General features: G+C 45.3%; 1 protein-coding gene across 4 annotated transcripts in view; it reads left to right on the top strand.

Moving 5' to 3' along the window:
• Nucleotides 1-7942: 7942 nt before the first annotated feature.
• LOC121857681 (probable nuclear hormone receptor HR3) overlaps nucleotides 7943-15611 on the top strand; it is a 128541-nt gene continuing 120872 nt past the window's right edge. The window contains exon 1 of one of the 4 annotated variants that reach the window (XM_042353751.1): nucleotides 7943-10059. In XM_042353751.1, coding sequence (XP_042209685.1) covers nucleotides 9909-10059 — 151 coding nt within the window. In that variant the 5' untranslated portion in view covers nucleotides 7943-9908. The remainder of the gene's footprint in view (nucleotides 10060-15611) is intronic. The other 3 variants (XM_042353750.1, XM_042353749.1, XM_042353752.1) reach the window with 3 other exon arrangements.

Raw genomic sequence — 15611 nt, 5'->3', positions numbered from 1 at the left:
AGTTGTCGTGTAGCTGTTGGGGTGTCGTGCAGCTGTTGGGGTTGTCGTGCAGCTGTTGGGGTTGTCTGTCCTGTTGGAGTTGTCGGTAGCTGTTGGAGTTGTCATGTGTACCTGTTGGAGTTGTCGTACCTGTTGGGGTTGTCGTGTACCTGTTGGAGTTGTCGTAGCTGTTGGAGTTGTCGTGTTCCTGTTGGAGTTGTCGTGTAGCTGTTGGAGTTGTCGTAGCTGTTGGAGGTTGTCGTGTACCTGTTAGTTGTCGTAGCTGTTGGAGTTGTCGTGTTCCTGTTGGAGTTGTCGTGTAGCTGTTGAGTTGTCGTGTTCCTGTTGGAGTTGTTGTGTTCCTGTTGGAGTTGTCGTGTAGCTGTTGGAGTTGTCGTAGCTGTTGGGGTTGGTCGTGTAGCTGTTGGAGTTGTCGTAGGCTGTTGGGGTTGTGTTCCTGTTGGAGTTGTCGTCGTGCTGTTGGGAGTTGCTGCACCTGTTGGAGTTGGAGTGTACCTGTTGGGGTTGTCGTGTACCTGTTGGAGTTGTCGTGTAGCTGTTGAGTTGTCGTGTTCCTGTTGGAGTTGTCGTGCTGTTGGAGTTGTCGTAGCTGTTGGAGTTGTCGTGTACCTGTTAGTTGTCGTACCTGTTGGAGTTGGAGTCTACCTGTTGGAGTTGGAGTCTACCTGTTAGGTTGCTGTCCACCTGTTGGGGTTGTCGTCTACCTGTTGGAGTTGTCGTCTACCTGTTGGAGTTGTCGCCTACCTGTTGGGGTGTCGTCTACCTGTTGGGGTTGTCGTCTCACCTGTTGGAGTTGGGTCTACCTGTTGGGGTTGTCGTCTACCTGTTGGGGTTGTCGTCTACCTGTTAGTTGTCGTCTACCTGTTGGGGTTGTCGTCTACCTGTTGGAGTTGGAGTCTACCTGTTGGTGTCGTCTACCTGTTGGGGTTGTCGTGTTCCTGTTGGGAGTTGTCAGCTGTTGGAGTTGTCGTACCTGTTGGGGTTGTCGCAGCTGTTGAGTTGTTGTTCCTGTTGGGGTTGTCGTCACCTGTTGGGGTTGTCGTCTACCTGTTGGAGCTGGAGTCTACCTGTTGTTGTTGTCTACCTGTTAGTTGTCGTCTACCTGTTGGGTTGTCGTCTACCTGTTAGTTGTCGTCTACCTGTTGGGGTTGTCTGCCTGCTGTTGGAGTCTACCTGTTGCTGTCGTTCACCTGTTGGTTGTCGTCACCTGTTGGAGTTGGAGTCTACCTGTTGGGGTTGTCGTCTACCTGTTGGGGTTGTCGTCTACCTGTTGGGGTTGTCGTCTACCTGTTGGGGTTGTCGTCTACCTGTTGGGGTTGTCGTCTACCTGTTGGGGTTGTCGTCCATGGTCTGACTCCAGGTGTCTCTATTAGTAAAGTGAATCAATAGAGGGGGAGTAATTTGGGAGCGCCAGGTATAGCCAGACTTGATTGGCTGGAGTACTTGACGTCATGTATCCAATAAGAGATTACTTTTTTTTATATTACCACATACATACATACATACATACATACATACATACATACATACATACACGCCAGGTCTAATTATATACACTATACATTTCATCACTTCTGTAGTAACTGTAATTTCTAGGTACTGACTCCTCCTATCTGATGATGATGACTGGTGATGAAAGTGATGATGATGATGATAGACTGGTGATGCTGATTGGTGGTGACTGGTGATGAAAGTGATGATGACTGTTGATGATGACTGATGATGATAAGGTTGGTAATTATAATATTGATGACTGATGATGATAATAATGATAGGTTGGTAATGATAATGATGATGTCCGGTGATAATAATGATGACTGGCAATAATAATAATGATGATGACTGGCAATAATGACGATGACTGGCAATAATAATGGCGATGACTGGTAATGATAACTCGTGATGATAATGACGATAACTAGAATGATGATTAATAATGAGAGCTGATAATAATAATGATCAAGAATAATGAGGGAGGCGACACGTCAGTTATCAACACGTTCAACACCAATTATCTCTTCTCATTAGTCACTGTTATTGATTTATTTCTGTTTTCCCGAAATTCACTTTGGTGACGTCACTCAAGGATGCGATTTGCCTTTTTTATACCGTTGTTTTTTGTTGTTGTTTTTGTTAGCTATGATTTTTTTTATCTTTGTTATTTCCGATTTGTTTGAATTTTTTATACTGTTGTTGTTGTTGTTGTTGTTGTTGTTTGCTTTATTTGTTAACTATGATTTTTTTTATTTCGTTTTTCATTTTTTTTATACAATAACTTTGATGTTTCGTTAAAAATGCCACTGATATTTAGAGGAATTAACCACAGTGCCTTGAGGAGGGGGGTGAGGGGGGAGAGAGGGTTGGTTGGTGGTACATCGTGCAGTGGATATAATATAAGTCGTGTTTGAGAATAAAGATCGATTGTGTCCCCCACCTGGTTACAAACGCATCCAAACACAACCCACCACAACCCACCACAGGTCATGCATGGGTCGTGTACGGTGATGAGAGGACGACCCATGCTACGACCCTGACCCCGTAGTTAAATTAGATATTAATCACTTTTTCTTGTTTATATTTTATTTATTTTATTTTTTGCAGAAGTTTTGAAAATGTTGTGAGATCACCTGAAGATTAGACACCCTGGACAGTGATTTGTGTGTGTGTGTGTGTGTGTGTGTGTGTGTGTGTGTGTGTGTGTGTGTGTATTCCTTCACATTTTTACGTATAGCTTGGGGAGGGTGATGCTTAAAATAAAGAAAAAAATGGTACAAAATTAAATTAAAAAAATAAAATTAAAAATAGGTTAATACTATAACGTCTCACTGAACTACTTGGCTGTGTATTCTGAAGAGTTACGTAAGTCGGTTTATTCCCCTAACTGATGGTGACGTAAGAACAGCAACCACACACACACACACACACACACACACACACACACACACACACACACACACACACACACACACACACACACACCATTTAAGCTACGGTCCCCCCAAAAAAAAAACTCGTAAATATCGTAATTTCACATCAACTTGACCATAACAAGATGCGATTTTTTTTTGTTTGCCATGTTAAGAAAAGGAAATAGCGTCCGTCCTTATGAGAATGTCTAGTATGTGTTTCATGTGATATGTATTGGCTTCTGGGAAAGGGAGGAGGAGAGGGGAAGGGGGGGGGGAGGGTGGTTTGTCCTATAATATGAAAGAGGTTTGTGTAATCCTCCTCCCTTCTCATCCCTTCCTCCTTCTTCTCCCCCTCTCCCTTCCTCAACCTTATTTCTCCCTCTATCCCTCTCTTCAACCCTTTTTCTCCTCCTCCCTCCCTTCCCTCTCCCTCCCCCTCCTCCTCCCTCCCTCCTTCTCCCACCCCTTTCCTGCCTCCCCATAATGACACACACATTGATTCCCCTTCACCATCCATTGCGTCATGGAGTCTACTGCACTGCGTAGAATTGATGATACACATTTACTAGTATTGATGACTTCCAGTGATGATGATGATGGTGGTAGTAGTTGTGGTTGTGATGATGGTGGTTGTGTTGATGGTGGTGGTGGAGGTGGTGGTGGTAATGGCTATGGTAGTAGTGATGCTGAGGATGGTAGGAGCGGTGGTAGAAATAATGGTGTTGCTGGTGGCAATGACGTGGCGGTAGTGTGGTGGTAATGACGTAATGGTGGTAATGACGCCGTAGTGGTGGTAATGGTTGTTGGAGGTGATGGCCAGGTAGTAGTGGTCCAGTCCCTCCAATTTATCATCCACACAGTACTCCAGTATTACTACCCCCTTTACTGCAGCCCCCACTCCCTCCCTCCTCCTCCCTCCCTCCCTCCCTCCCTCCCCTCCTCCTCCCTCCCTCCCTCCCTCCCTCCTCCCCCTCCTCCCTCCCCCTCCCTCCCTCCCTCCTCCCTCCCTCCCTCCTCCCTCCCTCCCTCCCTCCCCCCTCCCTCCCCTCTCCCCTCCTCCCTCCCTCCCTCCTCCTCCCCTCCTCTCCCTCCCTCCCCTCCCTCCCTCCCTCCCTCCCCTCCCTCTCCTCCCTCCCCTCCCTCCCTCCCTCCTCCTCCCTCCCCCTCCCTCCTCCTCCTCCCTCCTCCCTCCTCCCTCCTCCCTCCCTCCTCCCTCCCTCCCTCCCTCTCCCTTCCCTCTCTCTCTCTCTCTCCTCTCTCCTCTCTCTCTCTCCTCCCTCCCCTCCTCCCCCTCCCTCCCTCTCTCCTCTCTCTCTCTCCTCCCTCCCCTCCTCCCTCCCTCCCTCCCTCCTCTCTTCCTATAGAAATTATTGGGATTTGGGGAAGGAAAATGTAAATAACTTCTGTAATAATAACAATAATTTAAAGTAGAAAAGAACTGACTATTAGTAATAAGTCCAATAATTCTTCCATATTTTTTTCCAAGACAAACTAACTCTTTTCACAGGTTTGAGAAATATCACCTTAATATAATGTTAAAAATAAAACCACAATAAAAAAAAATCATGTCGAAATACGAATAAAAACATATTTTAATTGAAGGCGTGAGGTAATGATTGTGATATTTATTCGTTATTATTTTTTTATGACGTGTTTTAAATTTTAGTGCGATGGAAGTATGTAATATCTACCTGTCATTTTATCTTTTAGGTATTGTCAGTTTTTATTATTATTATTATTTTTCTCATAAGGTTGTTTAGTTAGTGAATTTATGTTGTCTTGTAAGTCTCCTCCTTTTGGCTTTAGTAGATTTTTAATACGGTGTTGTGTGTGTGTGTGTGTGTGTGTGTGTGTGTGTGTGTGTGTGTGTGTGTGTGTGTGTGTGTGCAGTGTGTGTGTGTGTTTATGTGTGTGTGTATGTGTGTGTTATGGTGTGGTGTGTGTGTGTGTGTGTGTGTGTGTGTGTGTGTGTGTGTGTGTGTGTGTGTGTGTGTGTGCGGAGAGAAAAACACTTAGCATTCATCTCACACTTCATCGGGTCGTCTGAAGGACAGTATAGCGTGTCTGTCACTCAGTTTGCCTACCATGTCTCACCTCCCTCCCCCGTTCAGTGTGAGAGAGAGAGAGGACACGCCTTGTATAGGTTCCACAAGTTCTTCAAGAGTCTCCCCTCCTCTCTACCATATACACCCGTTTTCCTCGTGTATCCCTAACTATGCTAAATGGGTTTTATCACGACTTTTTTATTTATAGATTTAATTCGTTTTTTTGTGGGCTCTACTTTTTTATTTTAATGTGATTTTGATTATTATTTTTTATTCATGTGGTTTATTCTTATATATTTTATTGTATTTGTGTTTGGATTTTTTTAGATATTTATTTTTTATTATTTATTTATTAGTTGTATTGTATCTTGTTATCGTTATGAGGTCGTCACATGTTACTGTCGTGTGTCTTATTTACGGTACACAGGTGGCTTATCACGCAGGTAATTATGTCTTGCAGGTGACAATCACGAAGGTAATTAGGGAAAAAATTAAGCTTTCAGACGCTTACATGTACAGTACACACACACACACACACACACACACACACACACACACACACACACCCCACACGTGTGACAAACCCTCACAGTAACAAATACAGACAGACAGACAAACACAGACAGTAGGCATCATATTAATCTCCCCACTAACTAAGGGCGCCATAATACTTTCTCGTTGTCTACAGATCAAAGAGGCAGCCGAGTTGAGTCTCTTTATTCTGTTAGTGACGACAAGTACTACCTAGTGATGATGATGATGGGGGAAGTAGAGAGGGGGAGAGAGAGAGTGGAAGGGGGGATGAGGGAAGGAGAGAGAGGGGAAAGATGGAAAGTAGTGAGGAGTGGGTAAGGTGAGAGAGGGGGGAAGAGGGAATGAGAGTGAAAGGGAGAAAGAAAGAGAAGATAGAAAGGGAAAGAGAGAAGGGGGGGGAACATAACAGAAAGAGAAGGAGGGAGAAAAAGAGAGTGGAGAAGGGGAGAGTGGAAAGGGGTAGGGTAAGAGAGAGAGAAAATAAATATAAATGAGAGAATGAGGGAGATGAATAAAAGGGAGTGAAAGACAAACAGACAGACAATCACACAGAAACAAAGGACAAAATAAAGAATAAGAAACTTTCTTTAAACAATAAAAACACACAATTGTCATACAGATGTAAATACGTTTTAGTAGACGTAACAAGAGGAGGTTGGTGTTTGTTTACATAATGTGTGTGTTTAACTTAATGTCTTTATTTTTATTTTCATGTCTGTAGTTGTTTTTTTTATGTTTATGTACTGTATGTGTGTTTGTTTGTTTGTTTGTTTGTTTGTTTGCATATTTCTATTGTGTATTTGGGTTTGTGTGTTTTTGTATGCATGTATGTAAGTGTACTGCATGTAGGTATGTATGTAATTGCATTTCTTGTTGTGTTTTGTGTGTGTGTGTGTGTGTGTTATTTTTATGTCTGGATATTTATACACACACACACACACACACTGATTAAAAAAAAGTTAAATTCACTACAATGTAAAATCACACAAAAGTAAATTATGGAAAGAACAAAAAGATAATAAAAGTTGCAAAGGAAAAGTTGATGATAATACTTCGGGAGAACGAATGTATAAGATTATGATGACGTGTTGTATAATGAGGGAAAGGAGGAAGATTGGGTGGAGGAGGAAGATTAGAAGGTAGAGGAGGAAGATTAGAAGGTAGGAAGATAGGGAGAAGATTAGAAGGTGAAGGAGGAATATTATAAGGTGAAGATCAAAGTAGGAAGAGTAGAAGAAAGATTAGAAGGGAAGGAGGAAGATTAGAAGGTGGAATATAGGAGGAAGATTAGGAGGTGAAGGAGGAATATTATAAGGTGAAGATCAAAGTAGGAAGAGTAGAAGAAAGATTAGAAGGCGAAGGAGGAAGATTAGAAGAAAGAGTAGTAGGTGCAGGACTACAAGAGGAGAAAGAAGGAATTAAAAAAAAACTAAAGGTAAAGGAGAAGAAGGATAAAGATGGGGAGGAAAAGGACTAAAAGAGGAAGGAATAGGATGAAGAGGATGACTAGAAGAGAGAGGGAGGAGAACTAAAAGGAAAAATAAGGAGAAGCAGGAAGAGGAGGAGGAAAAGGGAAGAGAAGATAGAAGCAAGGCCACAGGTAACTCTCATGACGTCATCACTGTATAGAATGACTCACCTCCGGGTATAACGGAACTGTATGGCGAAAGAACTGTTCCTCCCCCTTTCCTTATGTTCCTCCCCCTTTCCTTATGTTCCTCCCCCTTTCCTTATGTTCCTCCCCTTTCCTTATGTTCCTCCCCTTCCTTATGTTCCTCCCCTTTTCCTTATGTTCCTCCCCCTTCCTTATGTTCCTCCTTTCCTTATGTTCTCCCCTTCCTTATGTTCCTCCCCCTTCCCATAAGTCCCCCTCTCCTTTTGTTCCCTCCCTTGTGTTACTCCTCCCACGTATTCCTCTCTTCCACGTGTCCTCTCTCTTCCCTCCTTATGTCCCCCTCCTTCCACGTATTCTCACTCCACGTGTTCTCCCCACGTGTTCCCCCTCCTCCCACGTGTTGTCCTCTCAGGGTGACTGCCTCCCATGTTGCCCCTCTACCTCTCCCAGGTAACTTTTACTGTCGTCGCTGTGGTCATCAATTTATGTCTGCGTGTGTATGTTCGTTCACCCTTGTACGTGTGTTTATATTTTACATTGAAGAGAAAATGGTTATTGGGATGGTAATGGGCAGATCTAAAGAGTACTAAAGGTGTATGGGGGGGGGGTGTGAGGGCAGCCAAGTACTGCTACTGTACTCACGTCTTGTCATCATTGTCACCCGGAAGTGTCAGGTGTGTAGGTGGTGGTGGGTGGGGGGTGTAGCGCCATGTGTGTCCATCTGATGCTTGATGGGTGTAGGGGAGTGTATGGTGTGTGCGTGGGTTGGTGTGTGCGGCGTGAGTGCGGTGGAGTAGTACGGTAACTTCCTCCCGGGTGACCTAGTCCCGCTGCCAGACCTGCGGCGGCCACCGACCCGAACACAGCCCCGCGCACTCCACCAGCCGCCCGCTCCGTGCTCACACACACACCCTCCCTCACCACCCTCCACCACAACCAATGACACCGCCTGCAGGTGCTGAATGGTGCCACAGCGGTGCTCTACCACCCGGCACCAGTCATACTCTCAAGTGTTACTACTGACGGAGGTCATTGACCCCTGGTCCTGCCCTTACGCAAGTAGGAATATTGTGGTGACAGGTGCTCGTGAGTACCAAGTGATTAAAGTGACCAAGTCAACAAAGTGTTACGCGAAGAAAAATAAGTGAGAAACCAGAAGAAAATTGTGAGCCTTGAGAGTGAGCGTCCAACAGTGAGTTCATGACAGTGCCAGCCAGCTGAGCACGTGTGACCCCTGTGTTGTGAACACTGAAGGTGTCCCCAGTGTACAGTAGTGAGTGTTACCACACCCAGTGGCAACCAGGGATAAGAAAGGTGCGTGTGCAGCGTGCAGGAGTGTGTAGGAACTGCAGGAGAGGCAGGACAGTGGGTGTTAGCGGCAGCAAGGGCGCCAATGTTGTGAACGCGCGAGGAGTATCTCGCCGAGGGGTCATTCACCCCGCGACGGTGGTGCAGGCGGCCTTGTGGCCTCACTCTCTCACAGCCTCTCACGCCGCCCACCCGCCGCCCATCACGCCCTCACCTTCACCAGGGACGTATGAAGTGTCCAGTGTGACAGTGCCACCAGTGTCAGAAACAGTAGAAGGCTGGGGAAGTAGAGCCAGTGGACTCGAGCCATAGTAAGGTGCCGAGGGTTCATTGACCCCAGAGCTGTGAGCCGCGCGCACCACACACACCCACCGTCTCACACTCACCACGCCCGCACGCCCACTCACACCACCCACTGCACTTGATGTCCATAGTTTGTGGAAAATATAAACCAGTGAAAAATAATAAAAAAAGATGTGGATAACTCGAGAAAAAGTGATGTGAGTGAATGGTTGTCGTCAGCAGAGACGCGAGGGTACAGTTAGTCTGACGGTACCTGGTCACGCGTCGAGGCCCACCGGACTACGGCTAATTACCATCCTGGACACTACAAGAACACTACTCTACACCACCTGGCAACACACCCCACCCCAAGTAACACTCGAAACCCGAGCCCCCTTGTCCATCACCCAGGGGCCCCCCACCTCCGACTACTAAATACCCAGATTACAACACCATCGGGGTGGAAGTTAACACAAGCTAACAAGTGTGTCAGTCATCCCTCAGAGCCAGCAGCAGTCATCATCACCAGCCGCTGACATCACCACCGCTAGCGTGCAAGTCGCTTATCTAATCTAACGTGAGGTTGTTCGCGGTACAGTGTGGTGCAAAAGCTTTTCTTTCATTGGTGTCAGTGTCTCATCCAACGAATACAGTGACGTGATTCATGGTGCAAAAAATACCTTTCGTTATCAACAACAACAACAAGGTGCTACTCAGCGGTGCTCCCCTTGAAACAAATATCTACCTGAATACATAAGAATAGCGAGCACCGAGTGTTTGTGTGTTGTCGTTGTGTGTAAAGGACGTAGTGCTAGACACAGGTGATAGTAAGGTCATTTTTCGTGATATTTGGATATTTAAGTCGCACATCTGTAACCCCTGGAACTCTACTGTGTGTGTTTGTTTGTTTGTTTACATATTTTATATATATACGTATATATATGTATATATTTATATATATATACATCGGGTAACTTTACATTAGATTAAGTGTGTTAATCACGTGTGAAGGATATTACTCACCGTCGGCACAAGTGAAGCCTCTTTACTACTATTATCCGTGGCATTATTATTACCATTGTTATTATTATTAGTATTACTACTGTATTTCATCGCACAAGACGTCCCCAATAAATCTTTACGCTGGATCCCATCAACAAAAACCAGTGGGATTTCGGAACCCTTCTGAAGAACCCGGAGGAGAGCCTCGCCAAGATGGATATTCTGAGTGAGCTCTTCGGGCCAGGGTGGGAGAGGGAGGTGGCGGGTGATGCCGTCGACACCACCACCCCGTCCTCCTCCACCCCCACGCCCACAAACCGCCCACCCTCCACCGAAAAGAAGTCTAACTCCATCAAAGGTAAAGGTGCATATATGGCCGCGATTTTGTGTTCTTAATGCCTAAGGCTTTAGTGTGTGCAGGTAAGGTTTGTTATTGTTGTTCTTGCTCTATACCCAAAAGCTTCAAGTCCTGTGTATAAGGAGTTACTTGGTGTATTTGAGTACAAGTTATTGGGTGTAGCGGCTTCCAGGTTCTAGGGTGTAAAAGTGGGGTGTACTGGCATATTGTATCTGACTGTAGTTACGGGATAGATTGACTTATAAGGATCTTGGGTATAAGTGGGGTGTAATGAGCTCTTATTTACGGTTAGACTAAAATGGGTACTTGGGGTATAAGTGTATGGAGAGACAGAGAGCTATTTTAGAATTCCGAGGCCTTAATTAATGTATTGGATGTTATATTGGGTAAGAGAAGGAGTGAGTCAGAGAAAAGGAGTGAGAGAGAGAGAGAGAGTGAGTTATTTCAGGATTGTTATAAAGACTGGTGTAAGGGGAGGGACGGAGATAGGTAGGTATAAAGAGGTGAGGGAAGGAGAAGGTATTGAGACGAGGGAGGGTGACAGGGAGCATATATATAGGGTCAGAGGAAGCGAGAACACTGTTGTTGGTAAGAGTGATATAAGACTTAGCCATTATTGATTACTTTTTTTTTCCTACCTGTTGGCGTAAAGGTAGAGAAAGGGTGTGATTCTTTCTCTTGTTTTATACTCTGCAAATCTCTCTCTCTCTCTCTCTCTCTCTCTCTCTCTCTCTCTCTCTCTGCTCTTACGTGGGAGGGCCAAGGGGTACTGCATCTCCTCCCTGCTACTGTTGCATGGGAGGACTTGACTTTAATCTCCTCCCACCTCCAATGTTGTCTCACTTCATGGGAGAGTCCTACCTCCTTCTTTACCTCACTTCATCACATGTCTTCTCCTATGGTACACACACCACTCGAGGGTGAACACCTGTTATCCGTTCGGAGGCCGGAAACCTAGGGGAGATACCTTAGAGTGTGTGTGTGTGTGTGTGTGTGTGTGTGTGTGTGTGTGTGTGTGTGTGTGTGTGTGTGTGTGTGTCAAACTATTTACTGTTGACAATAAGTGGCCCGGGTATAAATACACACTCACTCACTCACACACACACACACACACGTACGTTTATTCCCATCTGCTGACTGTATTACATGAGTGTTACAGAACCAGAAACACTGAGGCAAATACAGTTATATTGACACCCATGTAACATACACTACACCTATACATGAATAATAATGTGCATGACGAGTGAATAATAATGTGCATGATGAGTGAATAATAATGTGTATGATGAGTGAATAATAATGTGTATGAGTGAAAAATATTGTGTATGAGAGAAAGGTAATGTGTATGGGGAGAGAGTTAACGTTCTTGAGTGAGTGTGCTGCTGACCAGGACAGGTAAATAGGTAAAGTCTTTGTACTGGTAAACACCGCGACAGGCATACAAATGTTAGCAAACAGTTAAGTAATGTATTGGTTCAGCACAGGTCAGGAACGGCGTGTGTTCGGCTGACTAACGCTACCAAAAAGTGGAAGCTTAAGAATAGATGAAATAATAAATAGCCACAAGGAGATAAACAGAGTTGGTAATATTAGTGGAGAAGAGGAAATGGAGAGATGATAACAGGACGATGAGGCGTGGGGTAATACATACATCCTATAACCATGTGTGGAGTTGTTCACCCCTGTGTGTTGTTGTTCACCCCTGTGTGGAGTTGTTCACCCATGTGTGGAGTTGTTCACCCATGTGTGGAGTTGTTCACCCATGTGTGGAGTTGTTCACCCCTGTGTGGAGTTGTTCACCCATGTGTGGAGTTGTTCACCCCTGTGTGGAGTTGTTCACCCATGTGTGGAGTTGTTCACCCCTGTGGACCCCCTGTGTTGTTCACCCCCTCCCCTGTGTGGAGTTGTTCACCCCTGTGGAGTTGTCACCCCTGTGTTGTTCATCCCTGTGTGGAGTTGTTCACCCCTGTGTGGAGTTGTTCACCCCCTGTGTGGAGTTGTTCACCCCCTGTGTGGAGTTTTCACCCCTGTGTGGAGTTGTTCACCCATGTGTGGAGTTGTTCACCCCCTGTGTGGAGTTGTTCACCCTGTGTGGAGTTGTTCACCCCTGTGTGGAGTTGTTCACACCTGTTGTGGAGTTGTTCACCCATGTGTGGGTTGTTCACCCCCTGCGTGGAGTTGTTCACCCCTGTGTGGTTGTTCACCCCTGTGTGAGTTGTTCATCCTGTGTGGAGTTGTTCACCCCTGTGTGGAGTTCTTCACCCCTGTGTGTTGTTGTTCACCCCCTGTGTGAGTTGTTCATCCCTGTGTGAAGTTCACCCCCTGTGTGGAGTTGTTCACCCCCTGTGTGGAGTTGTTCACCCCTGTGTGGAGTTGTTCACCCCTGTGTGGAGTTGTTCACCCATGTGTGGCGTTGTTCACCCATGTGTGGCGTTGTTCACCCATGTGGCGTTGTTCACCCATGTGTGGCGTTGTTCACCCGTGTGTGGAGTTGTTCACCCGTGTGTGGCGTTGTTCACCCGTGTGTGGCGTTGTTCAGTCATGTACTGGACTAGTTTGTTGTATCGCTGCAGGACATGGCAGTAATAACGTGTCTTGTTTTGAGCCGAAAGATAATGTTTTGATTTGCGCTAAAGTCGATAAATCATTTTTACGCGTCAACCAGACTTGTGTGTGTGTGTCCTTGGGAATGTTTGTTCTCTCTATTCTCATGAGAAACATCTCGGCCCACGTGTGACCATACCTCCACACACACACACACACACACACGGGTAAAGGAAGAGAGGGCGAGGGATACTACCTCTTGTGGGGAAGGTGAGTCCAACCTTTTGTATCGTGGGTTAAGGGATACACGTGCTCCATACCGTGGGTTAAGGGGTACACGTGCTCCATACCGTGGGTTGAGGGGTACTCTTGCTCCATACCGTGGATTAAAGGGTACACGTGCTCCATACCGTGGGTTGAGGGGTACTCTTGCTCCATACCGTGGATTAAAGGGTACAAGTGCTCCATATCATGGGTTAAGGGGCACACGTGCTCATTACCATGGAGTAAGGGGTACACCTGCGTGGGTTAAGTGGTACACGTGCTCCATACCATGGGATAAGTCTACACGTGCTCTATACCATGGGTTATGCCTACACGTGTTCCATACCGTGGGTTAAGCCTACACGTGTTCTATACCGTGGGTTAAGGGGTACACGTGTTCCATACCGTGGGTTAAGGGGTACACGTGTTCCATACCGTTGGTTAAGGGGTACACGTGTTCCATACCGTGGGTTAAGGGGTACAAGCACTCCATATCATGGGTTAAGAGGCACACGTGCTCCATACCATGGGTTAAGGGGTACACGTGCTCACTACCATGGGGTAGGGGGTACACCTGCACCGTACCGTGGGTTTTGGTGGGAAGTGGGGTTGACTAATCCTCCGTACCGTGTGCAGGGGGGAGGAGGAGGGGAAAGGGGGGTTAACCTGTGTACCGTAAGACCAATCCTCTGTACCGTGAGGGTGGTGGACCCCCAAATCCAACCAACCTCACACAATTCGAATTTCCAATCCGTGCGTTAAACCAAAAGCTTTCTACACACCAGAATTACATGTACAGTATATATATATATATATATATATATATATATATATATATATATATATATATATATATATATATATATATATATATATATATATATATATATATATATATATATATATATATATCCCTCCCTCCCTCCCTCCCTCCCTCCCTGTATAACGACGAAATAACGATACATCGCTATTTGAAATTAACTGATTCGGCGGCATTGTCTTCATTGACAATATCCTAGAACGACAATGAACCGTTAAGTAAGACAAAAGGGAATAGCGGATCCGGTTTAAAGTCAGCGGTGGTGGCGGGGTTGCAGGAAAGCCCTAAATTGGAACTGAATCCCACTTGTGTATCTTTCTTCCCACGTAACTTGCGCTATCATATGTATTACCGCGCGTGTGTAGGGACCCTCACTTATTATTTACCTCAGCTACGTCCTTTTATCCTTCTCTAATAATTTTTTTTTTAGGATTAATTTGAGTTTTAGTGAGTGACAGACGTGTATGTGGTGGTACGGGGGAGGGAGGGAGAATCGGGTTCAGTTGTTGTGTACATCTTTAACACTGGTGCGTTCTAGCTGGCGCGAGGTGTGTCCTAGCGCTCGCCTCTGCCAGTTGTAAACACGGGCTAGGAATGCATGCGTGAGTTAGCCTGCTAGATTTCAATGTTTAATAAGACTGTTCGTACCCGTAGTGTGTGTGTGTGTGTGTGTGTGTGTGTGTGTGTGTGACAAAGGACTATAATTTTCCTTGAGTGATGGGATGTACTGTTGTAGTGGTGTGTACCGTTAGAAGTACTAAATTACGTCGTTATGGTGGACTAGGTACCATAATTTTACTAGTGGTGGTACTCATACTGATACTTTATACCGTTATAACAGTATTGGTACCTTTACCATTACTATATACCGTTACAACAGTAGTAGTGGTACCTTCACCAGTACTATATACCGTTATAACAGTAGTAGTGGTACCTTTACCGGTACTGTATACCGTTATAACAGTTTTGGTACATTTACCATTACTATATACCGTTATAACAGTAGTAGTGGTACTTTTACCGGTACTGTATACCGTTATAACAGTATTGGTACCTTTACCATTACTATATACCGTTATAACAGTAGTAGTGGTACTTTTACCGGTACTGTATACCGTTATAACAGTATTGGTACCTTTACCAGTACTATATACCGTTATAACAGTAGTAGTGGTACTTTTACCGGTACTGTATACCGTTATAACAGTATTGGTACCTTTACCAGTACTATATACCGTTATAACAGTAGTAGTGGTACTTTTACCGGTACTGTATACCGTTATAACAGTATTGGTACCTTTACCAGTACTATATACCGTTATAACAGTATTGGTACCTTTACCAGCACTATACACCAGTATTGCACCAGTACCTGCACCAGTATTGTATACCGTTATAGTAACAGCAGGAGTACCTTCACTAGCAATAAATACCGTTATATCATTGTACCGGTAAAAGTAGACGTGCATTACGGTATACATAACCCTACTAATTGCTATTATTACCCCCTCTCACCCCCCATTAACCCCCTTGTAACAATAGCCAGTGTAAACGGCATTGTCTCTCGTCATACCTTTTGTTTATTATAATATGTACCGTTTAACAGAGGTTCCCGGAGTAACCAACAGTAACCCACGGAAATGTAAGGGAACGTGTGTGTGTGTGTGTGTGTGTGTGTGTGTGTGTGTGTGTGTGTGTGTGTGTGTGTGTGTGTGTGTGTGTGTGTGTGTGTGTGTGTGTGTGTGTGTGTGTGTGTGTGTGTGTGTGTGTGTGTGTGTGTGTGTGTGTGTGTGTGTGTGTGTTTTACAGGTGCCTACAGTAAGGTACTAGATGGCTACCCTTCTTGGACGCATACTCCTCCTCCTCCTTTTCTCTCAGCTTCTTACGCTGGGCTGGGCTGAGGTCGTTGCCCCTCTCTCCACTATGT

The sequence above is a fragment of the Homarus americanus genome, unplaced genomic scaffold (genome assembly GCF_018991925.1).
Source record: "Homarus americanus isolate GMGI-L3 unplaced genomic scaffold, GMGI_Hamer_2.0 scaffold16712, whole genome shotgun sequence".
NCBI lineage: Eukaryota > Metazoa > Arthropoda > Malacostraca > Decapoda > Nephropidae > Homarus > Homarus americanus.
The sequence above is the reverse complement of the archived record's forward strand: the minus strand, read 5'-3'. Positions and strand labels throughout refer to the sequence as shown.